Genomic DNA, 24,764 nt, shown 5'->3' with positions numbered 1-24,764 from the left:
ATATTAAATTTATAACCAATCGGGGTTGAGTAGGCACTGAATGAAAATATTGTATTTGTTCTTATTCCATCGTTATAAGCACCATCAATCAAATCACAATGAATTAATACTGAATTTATACCGGAGGATATTTGAATGACATTATCACTGTAAGACGTCCCGTTAGTTTCAATCTTTTTTGAAGAGAAACCCAATAGCTCTCTAAACGATTTTTCAATCGTGAAATCAACTTTATAATTATTTTTAAGTTTAATAGTTGATTTTGAAGTGTGTTTTTGAATATCTATGACAATATTTTTTGGTTCATCACCTTTTTCTTTCATAAGGCGAGAGACTTCAGAAGATATTTGAGAAATCTCGTAAGCTCCGGGTGAAACTGTTATAGTTTTGTACCCACTTCTTGGATTATAACTAAACTTGTTGTTTTTCTCTGTGATATTAAAAAGTGTATTGTAAGTCTCCATTGACAACAAAGAAGCCTCATATGAGACAAGGGGGTCAAGTTGTAGTGGGTAAGGGAATGAAGCTGTGTAATCACTCGTTGTGAAATTAAAACTAAGAATTGTGCTTCTCATCTTATTTAATATCTAATAAAATATCTTTGTATTGACATTTATTAATTATTTTCATGTTCATCAACTGGTCTAAAATGGCTGAGGCTTCATTAAAACAATTGTTGTTTCCAGCCTTCTTACTACCCAACAGCAATAATAGCTTATTAACTAATTGTGATGGGTCATTTGGAAGAAAGCTAACACCCGAACCAAGCTTTCTTAAAGCATCAATAATATGTTTCTCCTTCTCATTCTTCTTCCTTTTACCAGCAACAGAAACTCCATAATCAAGTGCGTTTAGCAACTCCATATATACCCTATCTTCCGCATTTTCCGTATCAAGCGGTTCCTCAAAATAAGGTGAATTCGTGTATCCATCTTTTGTTAGAAGAAACATTAATCTTGGAGTTAATTCAACATTTGGTTGAGCAGAACTTAAGAACACCAATTTATCATTAAATATCAATAACTTTTCTTTCACAAGATGGAACTGTGCTGGTTCTTCTGTTGGAATGAGACCTGCTCTGGTTTTTGAACCCACCGAATATTCATTGTTTTGAAGAGCTTCCACAACATAATTAGGTGGTTGATTTACCTCCTCAAGTTTCTGAAATAATCCTTCATCATCATATTCTAATTCTCCAAGTTCTTGTGCCGTCATTTGACTAAAATCTTTGAGCATTTGAAGTTTTTTTGAAGTAAATTCTACTGTGTGAACTGTAGGTGAAATCGTTTGTTGAGTTTTAAAAAGTGGTTTTAAAAATTTCTCTTGTTTTCTTTCAAAGGCTTCTTCACCAGTTAGTTTCTGTCTCCGTTTCTTCTTTATCTCTTCTTGTTGCTTTACAACTTTTGAAACCAACTCTTGATGTTCTTTAAACTTTCTTGCTCTTTCTTCGGTATTCATTTTCTGTATTTATTTATTGAAAAATATCATTTAGTATCTCTTCTTGTTTCACAACAATATATTTATATTTTCCAATCGTGTGTTTCATGTGAGCGTCAAATTCTTTTTTACTACATAACGTAGAGCAATTATCTCTCCTAAAATTATTTACATCTATTGAATTTAACTTAAATAAAATAAAAGTATTAGCATTGTTTCTTATTGAGTGCCGAGGGAGTTGAAAATATGACTGACTAAGATAAATACAATTACAAGAAGAATGTCTCCCTCTTGTATAGTAGCTATCCATTACTGTTTGGTTTCTCTCTAACACAATCATCAAAGATGACGTTCTTTTTTGATTTGTCTAAATCTTGAGGTGAAGGTATATCATCCGTATTATCACTGAGAATACAAGTTATGGGTTTTGGTTTCGATTTTGATTTCTGTGTATCACAAAATAATTGTATTACATCTTCAATATTATAATCATTTAGTTTGTTTTGAAGTTTAAATAAACCGATAATGTCTTCCTTTTTAAGACCCGCATTAAAACCCTGTGAGAGTAGTTGATACTCGGGTTGAAAACTTGACTTTGTAAAAATTTATTAAATTATCATAATCGAAAAAATTAGGGCCAAGGAGCATCTTTAAAAGTAAACAGGTTTTTCCACATCTGCTTGAACCAACTATTAGACATCTCAATGAATTTGGAATGTTTTTATGGTTATTAAATTTTATCTTATTTTCCCAAATGGGTAAAAAATCATTCATTTATATATTTGGAAAACAAGTCATCTAACTTTTTTTGAGCTATTTTAGAAACTCTATATTTTATCCTGAGTTCGGGTTTAATTTCAAAATAATTCATTATTTTATTTATATAGTATCTTGTATTAACATTTCCATTAAAATTATTTTGAATAATAAATATCATTAAACCCTTATACATTTCCTCAATACAAATATTCTCTTCCCTTGAAAGAAATGGTGTATTATCATCACAATACTTAACATTTATCTCTCTTATTAATCTTGTAAAGTAATTCATTTTTGGTTCTAATTTAAAAGAGTTATATCTTTTATTTATTTATTTATTATTATTAATTAAAATTAAATCACAGAAAATACATTGTTTTTATGAACCCTCATTATTAAGCCCTATTCTATCACAAGCTGGACAATTCTCTAATTTATCATATGGAGAGTCTGGAAATTCTAAATATCCTTCTATCATATTTATATAGTAAATTTTTACTTAAACTAAACGCAAGTTTATTAGCTAATAAATACAATGTTTCAAAACACAAAAGACAAATTTCAATCAATCTCTACTTCGGTACCAGCAGAAAAATATGTCAAAGATGTTAAATTGAACAAAGATAAATATGGAAATTTTTGGATTAAACCAGTTATGGAGAATAACATGTGTCATTTTATTAAATTTACAGGACAAGCTATGTTAATTAATAACTCTATTAAAGTAAATTTGACAAAAGTTTCTCCACTACTACTGGCAATTTACTCAAAGCTTGAAAAGATCATTGATAAAGAAATTTTGAAAATGAATGATAAGACCATCAACGATTCTAGAGGAAACATTTGTATATTCTTTAATCGACCCAAAGATGTCGGTGAAATTAATAATATGAATATTAGTGGTGAACTATCATTCCGTACCCTGATTATTAGAGATTATTTGAAAATAACATTTAATGTAAAAAATATTGTGGTTATTAGTTCTAATGAAAGAAAATATATAGATATTGATGGAAGTTTAATGGTATGTAAATGAGTGATATTGACAGTCAATACTCTGAGAGTCTAGGATCTGAATATGATACTGAGAGTCTAGGATCTAAAGATAGTTATGATACTAATAGTTTGTGTTCAAATGATAGTTATGAGAGTAGTTTTATTGATGATGATAGTGATAGTGATAGTGATTTTAGTGATGATAATTCAGTGTACACAAATGATACTGTGTTCTCATTGAACTTAGATGATAGTGATGATAATGATTTTAGTGTTGAATTTTGTGATTAAAAAGCGCTTTACTTTTAGTATACCTGTAAAAAGGTGTTTTACTTTAAGTATAGTTTCATATATAAAAAGCCTGTAAAAAGGCACTTTCTTCTATAAGTGTTTTACTTGAAGCACAGTTTCATCTTTAAAAAAGCCTCTAAAAAGGTGTTTTACTTTAAGTATAATTTTGCGATATAAATATGATCAAAGCAACGTATTGCGACGTTTGTGAACAAGAATATAAACAATACAAAAGACACCTTAAAACTAACAAACACACATTTAATCTACTTCACCTACTATCTCCTATTCAGAAGGAAACAAAACACTGTTCTGCCTGTAATAAAAATATCCAAGAAAGGCTTCGAAATACATCTAAAAACAAATCTACATTTATCAAATTTTATCACAACTAAAAACTCTGATGGCGCATTCAAAGGACATATTAAAATAAGAGTCTTTAACTTCAAACCTCCTGAACCAGAGTCTATAGTTGATGCTGTAGAAATAGTTAAACCTGCCGTTCAAACGTTGATTGAAAAAACCCTTAAAGAAATGAAGCCGCTTAAATTTTATATGGGAGTAAAATTAGAAATGACAAAGGACGAAGGAGTTATAGATACACCATACATGAGAACTGAGCCACACTTTATATCTTCATATCAAGATTTTAAAACATCAGGAGTCTATGATGAACTTATTAAACAAGAGCAAGATGTGGATAATTCAATCGTAGGAAGTGGATTCAATATAGGAAAAAATTTTTACATGGACATTCATATTCTTAAATCAGATCCTCTAAAAGCTTCTTCTTACATTGATTTACCCAGTGTTATCAAAAATAGAAAAGCAGTTATCAATATCAAAAATAAAGACAATAAATGTTTTCTCTGGTCTATTCTAGCACACTTACATCCTCCACATTTTCATGATGAAAGAGTATCTCATTATAAAAAATATGAGAATACATTAAATACGAAAGATCCAAAGTTTCCTCTGGCTTTAAATATTTAAAAAACCACCTTTAGAGGCCATTTTTCCCCGCAAAGTGGGGGTTGGCCTTTTTCGGGACCGTGGTTGTTGTTGTTTTTCGGTCCCCTATTTCAAGCAATGTTTTACGGCCGGATGCCCTTCCTGACGCCAACCCTTTTTGCCGCCTTTAACGACAAACAGGGAATTACCAGTGAACTGGTACTCAATGATATTCCTTGGCTTTAAATGACTTTAAATGACTCAATGGCTTTAAATGATATTCCTAAATTTGAAAAGTTGAATAATTTATCAGTTAATGTTTATGGTCGAACAGAAACAAACAACATTCAGGTTTTAAAGCTTTCTGACAATTGTAAACAAACTCATATTAATCTTCTATATTTTAATTCAGAGGAAAATTCACATTATACATACATCAAAGATATTGCTAAATTAATAAAACCACAAGTATGTAAAAGAACAAATAAAATATATATTTGTTTGCGTTGTCTTAACTTCTTCCATACACAAGAAAGATTAGATAAACATTCAAATTATTGTGGTGAACATAAATCAACGGTAATCAATATGCCTAAAAAAGGCTCAAAGATCACATTCAAAGATGAAAAGAAAACAATCAAACATCCGTTTGTAATATATGCTGATTTTGAAAGTATTCTAGAAAAAATTGATACTGCTTCTCCAGATCCAAAAGAATCATACACAAATAAATATCAAAAACATACTCCTTGTGGTTTTTGTTATTATATCAAATCATCCGTTGGTGATGAATATAACAAGTTAGAGGTGTTTCGAGGCTCAAATACCCCAGAGGAGTTTGTGAAACGACTAGAAAAAGACTGTGTTCGATTAACCAAGATAATGAGAGAAACCAATAAATCAATGTCCTTGACGAGTGAGGAGAAAAGGGAATATAGAAAAAACAATGTCTGTCATATTTGTGAGGAAAAAATTGGTAAAGGTTTAAAGGTTAGAGATCATTGTCATCTCACTGGTAAATATAGAGGTCCGGCTCATCAAAGTTGTAATATTAATTATAAACTCCCCTCTTTCATTCCTGTCTTTCTTCATAACAATGCTCATTATGACACGCATCTATTTATGAAATGAACTTTCAAAGACATCTGGACACATTTCAGCAATTCCTAACACGGATCAGAAATACATTTCATTCACAAAAACAATTCACACATTTCCGTATACTCATATCAGATTTCTTGATACATTTAAATTCATGGCAAGTCCATTGGCTACCTTGATTCAAAATCTAAAAGAGTTTCCATGTCTTTCAGAGTATTTTTCAGATAAAGATTTACTAACACAAAAGGGAATTTACCCCTATGACTATATGGACTCATTTGAGAGATTCAATGAAACACAACTTCCTTCAAAATAAAATTTCTATAACAAATTAAACAACAGTCATATATCTGATAAAGATTATGTACATGCACAAAATGTTTGGGAAAAATATAACATCAACAATCTTGGCGAGTATCACGATTTGTATCTCAAAACTGATGTGCTTTTATTGGCCGATGTATTTGAAACCTTTAGATCTGTTTGTCGCACTGGATATGGATTGGATCCTGCTCACTACTACACAGCACCTGGATTGGCTTGGAGTGCGATGTTGAAAATGACAAAACAAGCTTTGGATTTGATAACCGATGTTGATATGCTTTTGATGATTGAAAAGGCAAAAAGAGGTGGAATTTCACAAGTCTGCTCGAGTAGATACGCAAAAGCAAATAACAAATATCTTTCAAATTATGATTCAACGAAAGAGAGTTCTTACTTGATGTACTATGACGCGAACAACCTGTATGGCTGGGCAATGTCTCAGGCTCTTCCTTATGGAAAACTTAGATGGGTAAAGGAAAAAGACTACAAAAAGGTTTTACAAGATGTATGTATCTCTACACAAAAATAATTGGATAAAGAAAAAGTTGGTTATTATTTTGAAGTTGATTTGAAATATCCAGAGGAACTCCATAACCTACACAAAGATCTCCCATTTGCTTGTGAGAAAGAAAGTCCAAAGAAAGAATGGTTGAGTGATTATCAACGATCGTTTGATATAGGTGAATCAACAGAAAAATTACTTACTACATTATATAACAAGAAAAATTATGTTCTACACCAAAGAAATTTGCGACAATATTTATCAAAAGGTCTAAGAGTAGAGAAGATCCATAGGGTTCTAAAGTTCAATCAGTCATTGGTTAAAGGGGTACATTGATATTAATACACAAAGAAGAACAGAGTCAAAAACAGATTTTGAGAAAGACTTTTATAAATTGATGAATAATGCGGTCTTTGGGAAGACTATGGAGAATGTGAGGAAAAGACAAAATATCAGACGAGCAACATCTTGGGAACAAGCATCAAAATTAATTAATAGACCGAGTTTTACTCGAGCTGAGGTGTTTACTGAGAACTTTTGTGCGATCCATTTGATTAAAGAGAGTATTGAAATGGACAAACCTATTTATATTGGAACATCAATTCTTGATTTATCAGTCATTAATGTACGATTACTTTTATAATAACTTGAGGAAGAAATATCAAAATGATGTTAATCTACTTTATATGGATACAGATAGTTTTATTTTGAAAATTAATACTAACGATGTTTATTCAGACATGAAAAGGGACATTAATATCTATGACACGAGTAATTATAGTCCAGAGAGTGAGTTGTTCTCCTCTAAAAATAAAAAGGTGATTGGAAAGTTCAAGGATGAATTAGGAGGAAATGTTATGAGTGAATTTGTGGGATTGAGGTCAAAGGCTTATGCTTATAAATACATTGTGAATAACGTTGAAAAGACTGATAAGAAGTTAAAAGGTATAAAGAAAAATGTTATTAAAGAAACAATAAACTTTAAGGATTATTATAACTGTTTAACAACAAAGAAAGAAGAGTTTAGAAAGATTAATGGAATAAGAAGTTATAAACATCAATTATATATACAGAAGAGATAAATAAGAAAGCATTAGGAGCTTTTGATGACAAGACGTTTATTTTAGAAAATGGAATTGATAGTCTCCCTTATGGTTATCTAAGTATATAAGTGATAAGATATATATAAGTGATAAGATATATATAAGTGATAAGATATACATAAGTGATAAGATATATATATAAGTGATAAGATATATATATATATAAGTGATAAAATATATAAGTGATAAGATATATATAAGTGATAAGATATATGTGATAAGATATATATAAGTGATAAGATATATATAAGTGATAAGATATATATAAGTGATAAGATAATGGGGTTAGGGATTTTAAGGGCCTACCGCCACCTTTTTTATGAATATATAAATGATAGAACCAAGTATCAACCAGACTAAAGAGTGGAGGTGTAATCAACCTTGATATATAAATGGAAAACATAACGAATGTGAAAAATATCAAATAGGTATAATTGAAGAGGCAACTGGTAAAAAAGTTCACAAAACAAATAAGAGAATTAATTTAAATACCGGTGAGTTGGGTAAAAAAGATGGAAATATTTTTGAGTGGACGGAAAACTTTGATGGTTGTCAGAAAAATACATACTTTAATTTTAAAATGGTGTGTGGCACAGGAGGCGCTCAGACAAGAACATTGAGGTAGGTTTATCATTTTATCTCAGCTCAGTTAAAATATCTTGATAAAAAACCTAACTCAAACATATACTTTGTTAATGTATTAGATGGTGATGGAAGTTGTCGGAGAATTAAATTATTTCCCACACAAAAACAAATATTTGTAGGGTCGTTGTTTGAGTGGGTCAAAGATGATTCACCAGATGATATTAAGAGCAAAAGGTTAAAAGGTCCATAAGGTCAGAAGGATCACAGGTCCACAAGTCTAGAAGGACCATTGTTTGAGTGGTCTAATGAACAACATTAAGGATAGGTGCTATAGACAAAAGGTTCATAAAGAACTGGGGTTCACACAGAAGGACCATTGTTTGAGTGGTCTAATGAATAAGGATAGCATGTCAAAAGGTTAGAAGGTTTGTAAAGAACAGGGTGCGAGAAATAGAGGTGTTTAGGGGCAATGAGGAGAGAGGAAAATTAACATGTAAGTGAATGGGGATTTGGGGTGTCCCAGAAGCAACATTTCTCATCTACTCATCTCCGTTTATCTCGCGTCCTGGTTCACTGTGTTCTAGCTCTTCCATGAGCTTTGACTTTGCAGCAGACCAATTTCGTTGCCCAACAATAACAAAAAATACTGCTTTCACATAAAACCGTCTCATTGAAGTTTTAGAAAGATTTTGATGTTGTGACAAGGTTTGTCGGCCTTCGGGTGTCAATTCATTAGGAAAGCATGATTATTCTGCTTTTAATTTTTTGCTCACCTGGAATGAAGTGCAGGAGAGCTTATGCGATGGCAGGTCGTCCGTCAGTCCGTCCGTAAACACTTGAAACTTCTCCAAAACCGCTGATGGGATTGTGACCAAATTTGGCACAAATGATATTTCTTGTGTTGTGACTAAAGTTTGTTCACCCATTTAAAAAAATGGGGGTCTTCGGGGTTTTACCAGAAGTCAAAGTGGATCCAGGTTTGACCTCCCCAAAATAGGTATTTGCTTTCTTCTCAGAAACTGCACTCACTCTTTCGATGAAACTTCACCACAACCTTCATCACTGGTGATGCACCAATGTTTGTTTAAGGCACTGGAAAAATCTGAGGAGGTATACGGGGTTTAGGGAGTGGGAGTGTGGGGGGGGGGGGGGGGCGTTTCCCTCCAAAATAGGTATTTATTTTTTTTGTTTGTTTGTTTAAAGTCTTCTGATTATGTTGGTATGATTCTAGATGCTGCCCTGTCTTCTAGAAAACATTGAACTTTGTTTAAAATACCTGTCTAAAAAGAACAGGACTTGGCAGTATTCTGTTTATTCTACCAGGTGAGCGCCAGCGGTATTGTCCCTATGTCTACATAAAAGTGTCTTAGAATGTACAAAATAAATTAATGGGACACCTCCCCCACCCAGACCCTCCTCCTCCCTCCTCCCCATCCCCCTCCTCGGTCGCTTCGCTTCCTCGCACCGCGTGTCCTTTCCATCTTCACGCTTATTCTTCTCTCAATGTTGGCAACTATACAATAATACCATTTATTGACAGTCAATATTTGCAATTTTTGTATTCCAGAAACATTTTGTTTATTGCTATAACAACCCATCGTTACTTTTAGTAATACACTTATTCACCAAAAAACAATATTTATCCCCACACTTTCTGTCCGTCCGTCACGCTATGTCTTTCGAAACGGTTGTGCAGAAATTTACCAAACCTGGTAGTTATGATCAACACATGGCACGAAGGTGCAAGACAAGTGCCATTTTTGGCTCCGCCCCCTGGTGCGCAATCAAATGCCGAAAAATGTAATTACGTGCATATTTTAACTATCTTTAATTAAAACTTTGCGCAATAAATCTTGAAGACGCACATTAAATATATAACGATTTGTTTGGATTTGACCCCCGGTTCATGTCCCCAGGGGTGGGCATTTAGTCACTGGTCGAAACGGGATTTTTTTTTTTTTTACCCAACATTTGATATTGGATCATTTCTGGTGGAACTTTTTGCCAACTTTCAACTTTGCTTTAGGTGGGAAGCGTGGGGATTTGCGATGGTGCCATCAACTTCGCTCTGGAATGAATTTGGTTTATGTTCCCAGGGATCAGATGTTGCATAGTCTTCTTTTTAAAAGTTGTAAAATGCAATTTTCATTGAGTCATGAATAATAAACCGCCATAAATGCCTAGCCAAGCACTGGATGTAACATCGTAATGACGTCCCAAACATAACACCGCCTTACTAAATCCATCATCCTGACGCCTAGTGTCTGCCATTCAGACCGTCGCCTATGGCCGCCAAATAGTCAGATATATGGGTTATGTTGTTCAACTGTGATCAGCGAAGCGATGGGACGGGTTGACCGGGATAACGTTCACGTCTGTAAAGTGTCACGGATTCGTCACTTCCGTTGTGGTGGTTTTCATCCACTGTAAACATTTTTGATTCCATGTACTATTATTGTTTTCAAAAGATTTATTGTTCATGAACTGTTTTCAAAAGGTGAAAAGTTAGAGTTAAAAGAAACAGGAAACTGGATCGGGAACCGGACGACGACGAAGAGGAAGAAGAGAGAAAGAAGGCGGAGCGAGTGGAGTCGGACAAGAAGCATAGTTGCTTTGCGGTCTGGAGCGAACGTTGGCGAGCAAGAGTCACGAATGAACTTTGGGTTTCCCAGGAAAGGGATTCCTGCGACAGAGTTGTTATCGCTGTGACAGATCAACCTGCGTGTCAGGATTTGCGGTCGATTCCGAAGAGAATCGGTGGACTGCCGTTACGTCTCGAGTACGGCCGTCGGCCATTTTGACTTGCGCGCTTTCTGCGTCGAGCAAGGTTTATTTGCTTCGCTTCAGCCTTTGCGCATCGCGCAAGGTTTTTCTTTTCTTCACGTCAGCCATTTTCACCGCATTCAGACGTATCTGGTGTGTGTGTGTGCAACGCGAATTGTGAAGGTAAATCGGAAGTTCGCCAACTGTGAGCTGTGGAACGTCCATACCCGAGGGTATGATTTCCCAGTCGCCTGGAGGGCGCCTTTGGATTTCCCAGTCGCCTGGAGGGCGCCTTTGCACAGCTTTGGCAGCAGGGACTGTAACTGCCAACCCAACGGGATTCTGGTCTCGATTGGACATTGATCTGACGATCACTGGAGTGAAGCCACTTTGGCTTGAAGCCGGGAATTAGAGACATTGGGAATCTTCTTCTTTCCGCTCACTTGGAGCACAGTGAGTTATATATTACGAAACTGATGGTACCATCATAGGATATATATTGATTGTACTTTTAATTAATAATTATTGTTGTACTGTTATTCTTGTGTGATCTTAATACAATATTTGTTTGTTGGTAACAATTGGTGTGGCTTCCCCATTGATCTTTGACATGCAGAATAACACATTTTTCTGCCGTGACTCCTCTCGGGGCTCGGAGGTACACTGTGTCCAGGGGTTTCGGGGAGGAGTACGTAACAAAAGGCCTACTCTATCACTAGACGTCATGCCGTAAAAAGGTTTCCCAGCGAAAAGAGCATGATAGAGGGGCGAAGGGAGAAATCCAGCTACTTTACTACAGTATATAGAGTGTACATTTTGTAGGGCCTATGCAACAATAACATGTATCTCCTTGATCGACCATGACCTTCAAGGTATGATTCTTATCCTTCAAACTCATTTTGCAGTAGTAGCGGTAGAAGCTCCTCCATGAGCCAGGCAATATATCTTTCAATACATCAATATCTTACAATATTGAAGTAATAAAAACATTATAAAAACATGATAGAGGATGCTGCCATTGTAACTTACTAAGACCATGCTTTCTCTAGGGCTCGATAGCTTACGTCCCACAGCAGGCGTGGATCCAGAATGCAAGCCTGCGAGATAATGTGCTCTTTGGAGCAACCTTGGAGTCTGTGAGGTACTGGCGTGTGCTCGAGGCATGTGCCCTGCTCCCAGATCTCGACACCCTGCCCGCCCGGGATCTCACCGAGATTGGAGAAAAGGTTTGACGCTCGCATCTGGTCTGAAGGATGTCAAATTCAGTGAAAGAAACCCATTTGATCTCCACTGAGTGTATCTATACAGGTATACATGCATGTAGACTCGATGTTGCTGTGCAGGGTATAAACCTGTCTGGAGGACAGAAGCAGCGGGTGAGTCTGGCACGTGCAATCTACAGCCAAGCAGACGTCTTCCTGTTCGACGATGCTTTATCTGCCGTGGATTCCCATGTGGGGCTGCACATATTCCAACAAGTACTAGGCCCTAAAGGTCTGCTTCAAAACAAGGTTAGAGGGATCAGACAGTTTGATTAATCAGTGAAAACGATCTTGTGATTATTAATCTCAGATTTAGGATTGATGGATGAAGCCTGTATTTCGATCCACATTTTTCTTTTGATCTTTCACTTTGGAAAATCGAGAACCGTGTCAAGGTTAGTGTTGGTGTTAGTGGGTGAATGATAGGAGAGAGAAAAAAGGTTAGGAGACTAGTAGTGGGAAGAGATTGATGTAAGAATATGGGACGAAACGGGCAGAGTATGGAGCTCATGTGGGAAGTCGAATATTCCATCATATTTGCATACATAATAAATAGATGGCTGCTAATTTGTTTTCAGACAGAATGTGACAATTTGTGATCCTCCTACTTTGCAATCTTCCAGAACCTGTTTAGCTTCATCTACAGAAATGCAAAGCAACTTGACTAACCTATCCTTTTGCCGTCTTGCTTCCCCGTCGTCTGTGTCGCTTGTCTCGCCAGACAAGGTTGCTCGTCACCCATGGGTTGAGCTTCCTGCCCCAAGTTGACTGCATCTTGGTAATGACAGAAGGCCTTCTATCTGAGATTGGCACATACCAGCAACTACTTCAGAATGGTGAAGCCTTTGCAGAATTTTTACAAATTTACTCCAGGGAACAAGACAATGAGGGCTCAGAAGATGAAGAACAGGATGATGGTGGGTTACCTATAAAGTGGAGTAAGGTGGAATTTTATATCCGTAACACAGTACATCCCTCTTCGAAAATGGCATAACTCAATGGAAGTTGGCTTTGACTTTAGTTTTTAAAACTGATTCTGGTAGAACAGGTACAGTTGCGAGACTTATTCGTTCAGGCTAAAAATCCATAGGCCTGTTCTCACCTGGTAGGAAATCTTTTACATTTGTACCCCTCTCCCCACCCCCTCCCCGCCCTCCCCCCCTCCGGTCCCCTTGCCATCCCCCAGTTGTCAATAGGTGAGATATATACCAGCTGCAGCTGTCATCATGAGTGAGACTGATAATTGACATTGATAATCTGAAGTCCATTTTTTTCTAGGGAGAAAAAAATATATATAAAAGAAACGTTTTTGCTTGCACAGATCGTTTATATTTAATTTTTTAAATTTCAATTTCACAGGACTTCTTAATCGATGCAGAATCAAAAGAATGAATTCAAGTTTGATCAAGAATTATATAACCATATTTTTTTTCTTTATTCTGTATACGAAGTGCTTCAGATCTTTTACATTTGCTTACATAAAGCCAAAGTATTTGTCTAATGTATAGTCATGATCCTTTAACAGAGGAAACCAACAGTGGCAAAATGAAGAATGGTCATCTGCTGAAACGTCTCAGGAGGTACATTTGTAATTGCCACGCACACGAAGCACAAAGCGGGGTTCAGAAATTGGTTCATTACCTCCGCCACCAAAGGTGGATGGAGGGAATGTTTTCACCCCTGTCTGTCTGTCTGTCCATTTGTGAACAAGATATTTCAAAATGTTGTGGACGGATTCGGACGAAATTTGGCAGAGATGAAGCACATGTCACAAGGACGAAATGATGCGATTTTGGTTTAGATCCGCATTCCGATCCGACTACCTGAATTTTTTAAGTGATTCTTCACCATTGGAAGATAGGGCCAAATACGATACATAGCAGGATATCTGAAAGTTGTGGATTGATTTGGACGCAACTTGGTGGACAGGTTGTGTGTGTGACGAGGAAGAATCGATTCGTTTTTGGTGAAGATCTGGATCTAGATAGAAGGATTTAAGTGATTCTTCACCATTGAGAGATGGGGCCAAGAGCGATTATATAGCAGGATGTCGCAAAAAGTTATGGGTGAGTTATGACAAAACTAGGTGCATATATTGGTTAGGTGACGAGAACAAGCTGATTAGATTTTGGTTCAGGTCTGGATCCAGATACGACCTATCGGTGTGATACAAAACATAAAATGTTCACCTGGATACAAAACATAACAACAATATATGTCCCATGAATCACTGACCCCAACTTAATGGGACACTGCAACAGAAGAAGGTTGCATGCTAGTCAAGGTGGATGGAGGGCATGTTTCAACACCTGTTTGTTTGTCTGTGTGTGAGAATGATATCTTAAAAAAGTTGTGGACGGATTCAGACAAATATTGGTGGACAGGATGGGTGTGTCAAAAGGACGAATTGATTCGATTTTGGTGAACATCCCGATCCAGATACTAACTAGAACGGCACTCGGTAGAGCGCACACCTCCGCCAGGCTGAACGGTGTATGTTTTGTATCCCACTGATAGGCTGGATCTGGATTCGGGCCTGAACCAAAATCTAATAGGCTTGTTCCTGTCTCGTCGCCTAACCAACCCGTCCACTAAGTTTAGTCATAACTCATCCATGACTTTTTTTGAATATGTTCTCTATCGCTTTTCGCCTGATCTCTCAATGGTGAAGAATCACTTAAAAAATAAATAATTCTCGTTTCCACATTCAGATCTTCACCAAAATCAAATCGATTAGTTCTTGTCACACACCCAACCTGTCCACCAAGTTTCGTCCAAATCCGTCCACAACCTTTTGAGATATCCTGCTATATGTCGTTTTTGGCCCTATCTCCCAATGGTGAAGAATCACTTTAAAAATTCTACTAGCTGGATCCGAATCCGAATCTTCACCAAAATCTAATCATTTCGTCCTTGTCACATGCACTACCTCTCTACCAAATTTCGTCCGGATTTGTCCACAACTTTTTGAGATATCTTGTTCACAGACAAACAAACAGACAGACAGGGGTGAAAACGTAACCTCCATCCACCTTCGGTAAAAGGTAAAAAATATTTTAAAAGTGTTTCTTTACCATTGAGAGATGTGAGAGAAGGCCAAAAGCGATATATAACATGACTGGTGAGGTACCCGGGCTACACGCACAGGTGGGGGCCCGAAAGCAAACAGACAATGCGGAAACGGCGAATGCCAAACCATGAATAATATTCGACATCCCTTTGACGCCTTCAGTCGCACGTCAGGCATGGACAAGCCGGTTCGTCAATGGTGGGCAAAAACTTACTGCAGCTGCCCCCACCAATCTGCGAATGTGGGTGAAGAATTGCAGTATCCCAACCATGGGTGGGAACCCTCACATCATTTCCTCCTCCTTTAAACTCCTCTCCTCCTTCGCTCATAAAAGTGAAAGACAATTCATACATGGATCATTACATATTGTCGTGTTCCTGGGGTGAACCCCCGGGGACGGATAGCCGAATGAGCTTTACACTTCGAGGCGTTCAGTCAACAATGGCGGACCTTCTTTATACGCGCTGTGGAGGGCAGCGGAGCTCTTACCTTCACGGACCCCAGGATGTCTTCAAACCTGGATAAATCAATTCAACCGACATGGAATTAAAATGTACAATTACCGGCTTTATTGAAAGGAATGCCGATAACAAAAGAATGCATGGTAAAATAAAATTCCTAATCGAGGGATGCTCCACACGAACTCGTATACAACACAAGGGGAAAAATAAAGGTGAAAATAATGTGTGGTGTTTGTGAGGTGCGTTTGCCTGCACTCCGCCTGGCGTCCGGGGCCGTCGAAGGTCCTGCGTCCCGACGCGGGAAGCACACGCCCTGGTGCGAGGTTCGTGAGTGGGAAAACAGGCCTTGGTGCACCGCTCGCCCACTCCAGCCGCGCTTGCGCTTGTCCCCGTTGTCCTCTTCTCGCGCACCGACGACGCTCAGCCAGCACTGACGAGCCAAGCAAAAGACAATGTGGTAGCTCTAACTGATGAAAGCCAGGCACCACGAGACAAAATGTCGGGACAGGACTGTTCGTGATGAAATGTAGATGCCAGGAGAGATGTATATGTGGCCGTTCGTAAAGACTGCCCCAGTGCAAGAGCGATAATGAATCCGACTGCTCGTGATGAAATCCCAACGCAAGAGACTGTACCTGTGACCGTTCATCCCCAAAGCCAGGAGCCAAGAGGGCCAAAATGTCAGGGCTCCAGTCTTTTGTTCTCAAGGCTCTGACGTCATCCGACGATCCCCGTGCATGCTTCAATCAGCGAGTCCCTCTCATCGCTCTATGGTACCCTAACTAATCGTTCTTCAGGGCGTGGCCTCGCGGACCTGCCTGCTTGATGTTGCGATGTGGCGCAGCACCAGCGGTATTGTTCAATGTCTTGTTCCGGTTACTTTTTATTTAATGTTTAATGCACGATTGCTTGGCTTGGCTGTGTGTGTGGGTGTGTCGTAAAGAACAGAGAAGAAAAGTACAGAGGCGTTTACATATAGGGGATTTACCATTAATGCCTAACTAATTAACATACAGCCACGTGAAAAAGTAAGTACACCCCATGTAAAGTTTTGACTTTTTCAACATATTTCTATTTGATCTTCATTTATTTTGATCTTCATTTCAACAATATTGATAGATAAAGGTGATATAATATAACAAATATCATGAAACATTTTCATTTTGTAGTCCATTGTATAATTTAAATAAACATAAATGCAAATTTCGCATGTGGAAAAAGTAAGTACACCCTTGGCTCTAATAGGTGGTATTGCCCCCTATGGCAGAAACAACCTCAAGTAGGCATTTCTTATAACTGTCTACCAAACTCTGACATCGACCGGGAGAAATTTTTGCCCACTCCATGCAGAATTCTTTCAGCTGTGCGATGTTTGAGGGGTTTCTTGCATGCACAGCTCGTTTCAAATCCCCCCACAACATCTCGTTGGGATTTAGATCCGGGCTTTGACTTGGCCATTCCAGAACCCTCGATTTCTTTCTTTTTAGCCATTCCTTGGTGGATTTACTGGTATATTTAGGGTCATTTTCATGTTGCAAGGTCCACCTTCGGTTGAGCTTCAACTTTCCGACAGATGGCCTCACATTATCCTCAAGCACCCTCTGGTACAATGAAGAATTAATAGTGGATTCTATAATGGTGAGCTGCCCAGGCCCTGATGCAGCAAAGCTGCCCCAAACCATAATATTTCCACCACCATGCTTTACAGTTGGTATCAGGTTCTTGTGGTCAAATGCTGTCTTTGGTTTTCGCCAAACATGGCTTCTGGTACTGTGGCCAAATAGCTCTACCTTTGACTCATCAGTCCAGAGCACATTGATCCAGAAGTGCTGGTCTTTGCCTCGGTGTTCATTGGCAAACTTTAGGCTTGCCATGATGTTCTTTCTGGACAGCAAAGGTTTGCTCCTGGCACACCTCCCATGTAGATCAAATTTGTGCAGCCTCTTTCTTATGGTAGACTCGTGCACTTTGACATCAACAGTGGCAAGAGCTACCTGTAGGTCCCGTGATGACATTCTGGGGTTCTTAGAGACTTCTTTCAGCATCTTGCGGTCTGCTCTCGGGCTGAACTTGCTGAGGTGGCCTGGCCTGAACAAGTTGGCAGTTGTTTGGAATCTTCTCCACTTGTAGATGATCTTCCGGACAGTCGAATGATTGATTTCAAATTGTTTGGAGATCTTTTTAAATCCCTTACCAGACTCGTAGGCATCTATAACCTTCTTTCTGGAGGCCTCGGAGAACTCTTTTGATCTAGGCATGGTGACGCCGCACACTTCAACAATAAAGAGCAAACCAAACTAAATGTCTGAGGTTTGAATAAGAGAGGTTCCTCCAGGATCCTCTCTAACGATGTTCTAATCATTTGCACCTGAGCTGGTGCACCTGATTCTAATTTTAGGTATTTGAAGTAGTGATAAATGTAGGGGTGTACTTTCTTTTTCCACATGCGAAATTTGCATTTATGTTTATTTAAATTATACAATGGACAACAAAATGTAAATGTTTCATGATATTTGTTGTATAATATCACCTTTATCTGTCAATATTGTTGAAATGAAGATCAAATAGCTTTTTTTTTTTTTTTTTTTTTTTTTTTGTATCCTGAATCGAGGCTCGTGAAAGAGTTAACATTTACTTCACAAACAAATCAACCAGACAAACAAAATATATAAAAAGAGGGAGCGGAAGACATGATGGGGAGAGAAGGGGAAGCACACAAACACAACCTTTGAGAGCAGGGAGATGTGTGGGAGGTAGAGGGCTTGGGGGGAGGAGGTGTGGGAAGGGGGGGTGGGGGGGGGGGGAGAAGTATAATACACAAGGACACCAAGGACTTCTAGGAAAGAAGTTGGTATTTCAAAAAAGTGGAATTGGGGTGAAATTAGCGGGGTAGAAAAGCTCAAGGTTTTGGATGGGGGAAGATAAGAGATGGTGGTGAACAGCTGTTTTAAAGACCTGGAGGGTGGAGTGGGATTGAAGAGAGTGAGGGAGTTTGTTCCAGAGGCGGGAGAAAAGACGAATGAAGGAGTGAAGGTGAGCAGAGCGTCTTGATTTTGGCAGTTTAACCATAAGAGGGTTGCAGGCAGATCTTGTGCGACCTGTAGGAATATTTGCGGGACAGAGCCCAGATAGAGCTGGGGGGGGGCAAGGCCAGAGAGGAGTCGGTAGAAGATGGAAAGACCACCAACCTGCCTGCGGTGAGTGAGTGAGTGAGAGGCCCTTGGAGTTAGCTTCATCGCGGGAGATTCCAATGATTCTGAACGCTTTGGTTTCAACTGCGTGAAGACGAGCTAGGTGTGAGGCAGGAGCACAAGGACAGAGGGGAGAGCAGTATTCCATTGAGCTGTGGATGAAAGCCTTGTATATGGTGAGGATCTCAGGTGTGCCAAGGAAGGACTTCGCACGATGGAGGATGCCCAGTCGGCGACTGGCTTAGGAGGCCAGATTTGAAATGCGGTTTTCCCAGGAAAGATCATGGCAGATAGTGAGACCCAAAAGCTTGAGTGACAGAACTTCTTGGAGAGGAGTATTCAGAAAGTGGATGGGAGGGTTGTCCAGTCGGTCTTTTCAGAGAGACATTGTAAGAGTGAGATTTGTCAGGATTGAAAGACATGTTCCACTTGATTGCCTAGTCTGTGATTTTGTCCAGGTCTGCAGAGAGTGAGGAGGCTGCAGACTGCAAATCTGAGGGATGAAGAATGGAGCAACAGAGAGTAGAGTCATCAGCAAAGAGATAGAGAGGATTTTCAAGAGAGTCAGAGAGATCATTGATGAAGACCAGAAAAAGCACAGGGCCCAGAACACTGCCTTGGGGAACTCGAGCCTGAACAGGAAGAGGAGATGAGAGAAACCCATTCAGGGCCACACGTTGACTACGACTAGAGAGGAAGTCCACCAGCCATGCGCGGAGATTTCCATGGATACCAAAAGAGGACAGTTTGGTGACCAGAGCGGGGTGCCAGACCGTATCGAAGGCACGTGATATGTCAAGGGAGACAGCTCTAATTTCCTGTTTGGCATTGAGGACCTCCATCCATTGTTGAGAAAGCAGAAGCAGCATGTCCAGAGTGGAGTGACCAGGTCTGAAACCAAATTGATAATCAGAGATCAAGCCATTGGAGAAGAGGAAAGATTTCATATCTGAAGCAATGATGGATTCCATGACTTTGCTGATAATTGGGAGAAGGCTGATTGGTCTGTAGTTGTTGGGATCTGTTTTTGCACCTTTTTGTGCAAAGCGGTGGTGTTGGCAGATTTCCAAGCAGATGGCAGATGACCTTGAGCAAAGGAGAGGGTGAAGAGAACAGAGAGAGGGAGTGAAAGAGCGGAAGAACAGGATTTTAGGACCCGTGGGCTGATGCTGTCAGGTCCAGTTGCAGAATCAGAGTCGAGGGTTGACAGAAACTTTTCCACCTTGTCAGGAGGAAAGGACACAGAGTCCAGGAGCAGCTGGGTACGACTGGGTACGGTGGGTACAGAGAGGGATGAGTTTGGGACACAAGATTTAGAGGCAAACACAGAGTTGAGGCATTCGGCTTTTTCACGTGAGGAGTCAGCCGTGTGGCCATTTGAGGTGAGGGATGGGATGGAGGGGGAACAAACACCAGAAACGGAATTAACCAGATGCCACCAGGATTTGGAAGAGGGAGACAGATAAGAGAGTTCGGTCCTGAGAACGGAGAGATATTGTTTCCTGGCTCTCCTGAGGGTGGACACACTTGTTTCGGGCTTTATGAAAGAACTGAGATTTCCTTCCTTTGGATTTGCTTTCCAGGAGACGAAAGCAAGTTGTTTCTGGGCAATAGCCTCACCACAAGATTCCATGTACCATGGATGGGAGGAAGGGTATGACGACTGAAGACAAGATGGGATAAATCTGTGCATGAGAGAGAGAGAGCAATTTACTTTGGAAGAATTCCCAGGATGAGTTTATGTCAGAGGCGGTAGAGATGGGAGACCAGTCCAGATGATTGATGGCTGCTTGAAGACCATGCCAGTTGGCCTGAGTGAAATGCCAGACTCGTCGACGCTGAGGAGGCTCTCTGAGAATGGTCAGAGAGATGTCCACTTTTACAAGCACTTGATCAGATGAGCCGATTGGAGCAGAAGAAGAGCAGCAGACATTTTCAGTGAAGTTAGTCATAACCAAGTCCAGAAGAGAAGATGCTCCGTTGACTGAGATCCGGGTCGGGAAATTGACAGATTGTGTCAGTCCCAGTGAGTCACAGAAGTCCTTTGCTGAAGAGCCATGGCTGGTGAGAGAGGTACCCACACCCAGCCAACTGGCATGGTGACAATTGAAATCACCACATATGAGGAAGGGAGAGTTGGGATGGGTAGATAGAAGTTGGTCCATATTATAAGACAGCGAGATGTAGATGGAGTCATCACTGTTTGGTGGACGGTACAACACACATATGAACAAAAGGTGGGAGCGAAGGGGAAGCCGTAGCCAAAGGTATTCCTGGGGGTGAGGTGGAGAGAGGGCAGTGCAGGGTGAGTGAGGAAGATAGTTTTTTATAAAGATAGCAACCCCACCTCCAGGACGAGGCTCAGGTCTATCATACCGGAGGAGGGAGTAACCCGCGAGAGATACTAAGGAATCGGAGACATCATGAAGGAGGAAAGTTTATGTTAAGCAGATCACGTCTGGTTTGTCAGAAGCAACCTGTATGGAGAGATCAGTCAAGTTTGAGCGAAGGCCCCGGATGTTTGAGGTCCATACTGTTAAAGAAGAGGAAGGGGGAGCATCGGATACAGAACGGGGGGGGGGGGAGCGGTAGGGTAAGATGTGGAAGAGGAGGAAGAGGTAGGGAGAGCTGTTGAAGGTGTGTCAGAGATTTCAGAATAGCTTGGAGAAAGGGAAGAATGGGGCGGACAAAAGGTTTGATGGTGATTGGGTGAGGCCCAGTGAGGTGTTATTTGAGGAGGGGGAAGAGTGAGGCAGAAGGTTGGGGGAGATGAAGGTGAAAGTTGTAAGGGGGAAGAAGCGGGGAGGACGCTTTGAGGAGGAGGGGTGAGAGGGGAGTCCAGGAGGGGAGGAGCGAGGGAGAGTCTTGGAGGGGAGGGGTGTGGGGGAGTTTAGGAGGGAAGGGGCAAGGGGGGAGATTTTAAAGGTATGGGTGATGGGGAAGATTTGGAGGGGAGGGGTGATGGGGAAGTTTTGGAGGGGAGGGGCAAGGGGGGAATATATGAAAGAGATGGGTGATGGGGAAGATTTGGAGGGGAGGGGCAAGGGGGTAGATTTGGAGGGGAGGGGCAAGGGGGTAGATTTGGAGGGGAGGGGTAAGGGGGTAGATTTGGACGGGAGGGGTAAGGGGGTAGATTTGGAGGGGAGGGGTGATGGGGAAGTTTTGAAGGGGAGGGGTGATGGGGAAGTTTTGGAGGGAAGGGATCATGGGGAAGTTTTGGAGGGATGGGGTGATGGGGAAGATTTGGAGGGGAGGGGTGAGATTAGATTTTGAAAAGTGTACGATTAATGGGAAACGAACATTGATTGCAAAATGAGTTTCTTGAGACCTTCGAGTCAAAAATACGTTTGAGGATGCTGAAGGATGGGTGGAGTGCTGGAGAGTTTAGGGAATGTATGAAAGAGGCACTGTAAGAGATGGAATTTTTTTTTGGAATGAATAGATTTGGTGAGCAAGTCCAAAGCATCCTTTTATAGAAGAAGAAGAAAAAGGTGTTATAGTAGACGACAGAATACAGTTCTTCAGGGGACAGTTTAAACATTTTTAACAACGTGATCACGTGATCACGTGATCACGAACAACGTGGTCGAAGAACGAACGAACAAATAAGAACGAACAAATGGATAAGAACAGAGAAGGAAATTTTTTTTTTTTTTTTTTTTTTTTTTTTTTTTGAGTTGAGATTTTAAACAAGGAAGTATGGGGTGAAAAGACCAGGAAAAACAGAGACCGAAAGTAATTGCAGCGCAATCGAAGAACCGCTGAGACAAAAACAAAGTCTCAAGCCAAGGTCAGACATGGTAGCCTACTACACTAGGCCTCAGAATACGCGACACGAACTAACCGACGATTCTGTACACAGGTATGAAAAACCAACACCGAGAATCCCATTAAAGACACACCAATAGGTACACACGCCGAAAGAAAGATACAGTTTCGACAAAAACACAATTGTGAAACATTGCTTAACTTCGAAAGCGTGAGCGCATGGACAGCTTTGAAGAGACGTGACCTCCAATCGATGTTGAAATATGTATGTTGAAAAAGTCAAAACTTTACATGGGGTGTACTTACTTTTTCACGTGACTGTAACCCCACCCCTCGTCATGGGGACGAAGATACACTTACGCGACATCCGGTCTAACGGATTCCCTACTTATGGTACATGGGGGGGGGGGGGTTCTTCTTCTTCATCGTGACATTCGGAGCATGGTAATCTATACACTTCTACCTGGACTAAGGTATTTCATTGCCTAACCCCACAAACTTAACAATATTTAATATCATGTCACTACAATCACCGTGTTTGAAGTTGTAGTACTAAGAACTTCCTTATCGTTACTCATCAATGTAGAACCAACTCAGATATAATCAATATAGAATATTATATTTTGTGTCACTTACAATCTCTCTAAAAGTAAATAAATCAAAAACCCACTTCCGCCAACAGTATAATCGTCGGTCGATTCCCTCAGTCGTCTTCTTCCTCACTCCAATTTCTTCAGCCACAAACATTTCATACAACTTTCAAGAACACAGCAATGATCAATTGGTAAATCTGAAAGAAGAATGACAAATATTGCATTTCATCGTCCACGTATTAAATTTGTTATGAACAAAGTTTTTCGTATTCTTTAAATATATACAGTAGTTGAAAACGAGTTAATTCACCTTAAATATACTTTATATATACTCCCTGAATAGGAAACGACATAATTAGATTACAGTTTCATCCATAAGTTCAGTTTTCAGTCTCTAAATGCCTTTAATATCGGTATACATGAATCTTCTCTTGTTCATCATAAAATGAAATCTGTTCACCGACCACTACGTATCGCATTTTAATGTGTGCATTGACAAGAACTGAACAAACATGTCTGAATTTATATAAAAAATGAAACCAAATGTGTCTGATATGAGAACATGTCACTTACCTTTGCAGTGTCAGCAGCACTGAAAGCTCCAAGTCGAAATCGAGGAAGAAGTCTCTATCCAAGGATGTGGCAGGACACAAAACGAACGTAGCGGGGCAAAAGTTGATTGAAAAAGAGACCATGGATATCGAAAATGTAAAACAACAACTCCTGAAAACCTACCCTCTGTTTTCAACAATTACAAGGATAACAATCAAGACTATTCTTCATGTGCACACATCAGAAGCTTGTTCTTTTCCACATAATTATCAACTATCTCTATCTAAGATACAAAGCTCCATTTGTGTTTACTTACTTATTTATTTATTTATATATGCTTCAAAAGCTTTTTTTTTTAAAGACTACTGAACCAAATCCAACCAACTTTTGCAGGTTGCCTCGGGGTACCCCAAGTATGGTTTCTGCAGGGTAGCTTATCTGAGGGAGGGGGTTCATTGTGAGGTCAAGACCCCAATTCTCTCTATGTAAATGTGTACCGTGTATCGCACCCCCGGTGGTATCCAGTATTACAAATCACCTTATATCAAGAAAGTTTTAACAACTTAACAAAATGCATTATGATATTATTGAAATCTGAGTGAGAACAATTCGAAATTTTCTAAATGTTTCATTTCACTCATTTTAAGCGAAGGTTAAAACCAAAGAATCCAACACTGAGCTTCACAGTGAAGCGGCTTTAATTCTTGTTCACGCTATTTATAATCAGCAAGGATTTCTGATGAAGGTGATGTCAGCTGACTTCCAAACAGATGGAAGATGACCTCGGCAGATGGAAGATGACCTCGGGCAAAAGACAGAGTGAATAGAGCTCAATTTTTGTGACGTACAACATGTTTTTTATTTATTTATTAAATCCGCCAGGAAAGTGATGGTGGGTATTTTTGATCATAGCTGATAAAGCTCAGCCATCCCACACTTCTTGAATAGTAATTGCCCAGCATGGCTTGTTTGCTCATATACCTCAGGAGCCATTGACAAGTGTTCATCATATGTTGGATTAGCTGGAAGAGGTTAACTATGTTCATTAACTCTTC

The 24,764-nt window shown here is 39.5% G+C and overlaps 1 protein-coding gene across 1 annotated transcript in view; it reads left to right on the top strand.

Moving 5' to 3' along the window:
* The window catches only part of LOC137438238 (ATP-binding cassette sub-family C member 2-like), a 124,770-nt gene that overhangs the window by 44,256 nt on the left and 55,750 nt on the right, over nt 1-24,764 (top strand). The window contains exons 11-15 of the mRNA XM_078766457.1: nt 11,862-12,038; nt 12,156-12,323; nt 12,796-12,991; nt 13,600-13,654; nt 23,739-23,865. Of these exons, the coding sequence (XP_078622583.1) occupies nt 11,862-12,038; nt 12,156-12,323; nt 12,796-12,991; nt 13,600-13,654; nt 23,739-23,865 (723 nt within the window). The remainder of the gene's footprint in view (nt 1-11,861; nt 12,039-12,155; nt 12,324-12,795; nt 12,992-13,599; nt 13,655-23,738; nt 23,866-24,764) is intronic.

The sequence above is a fragment of the Myxine glutinosa genome, chromosome 12 (genome assembly GCF_964187855.1).
Source record: "Myxine glutinosa chromosome 12, kmMyxGlut1.1, whole genome shotgun sequence".
Classification (NCBI taxonomy): domain Eukaryota; kingdom Metazoa; phylum Chordata; class Myxini; order Myxiniformes; family Myxinidae; genus Myxine; species Myxine glutinosa.
The sequence above is the reverse complement of the archived record's forward strand: the minus strand, read 5'-3'. Positions and strand labels throughout refer to the sequence as shown.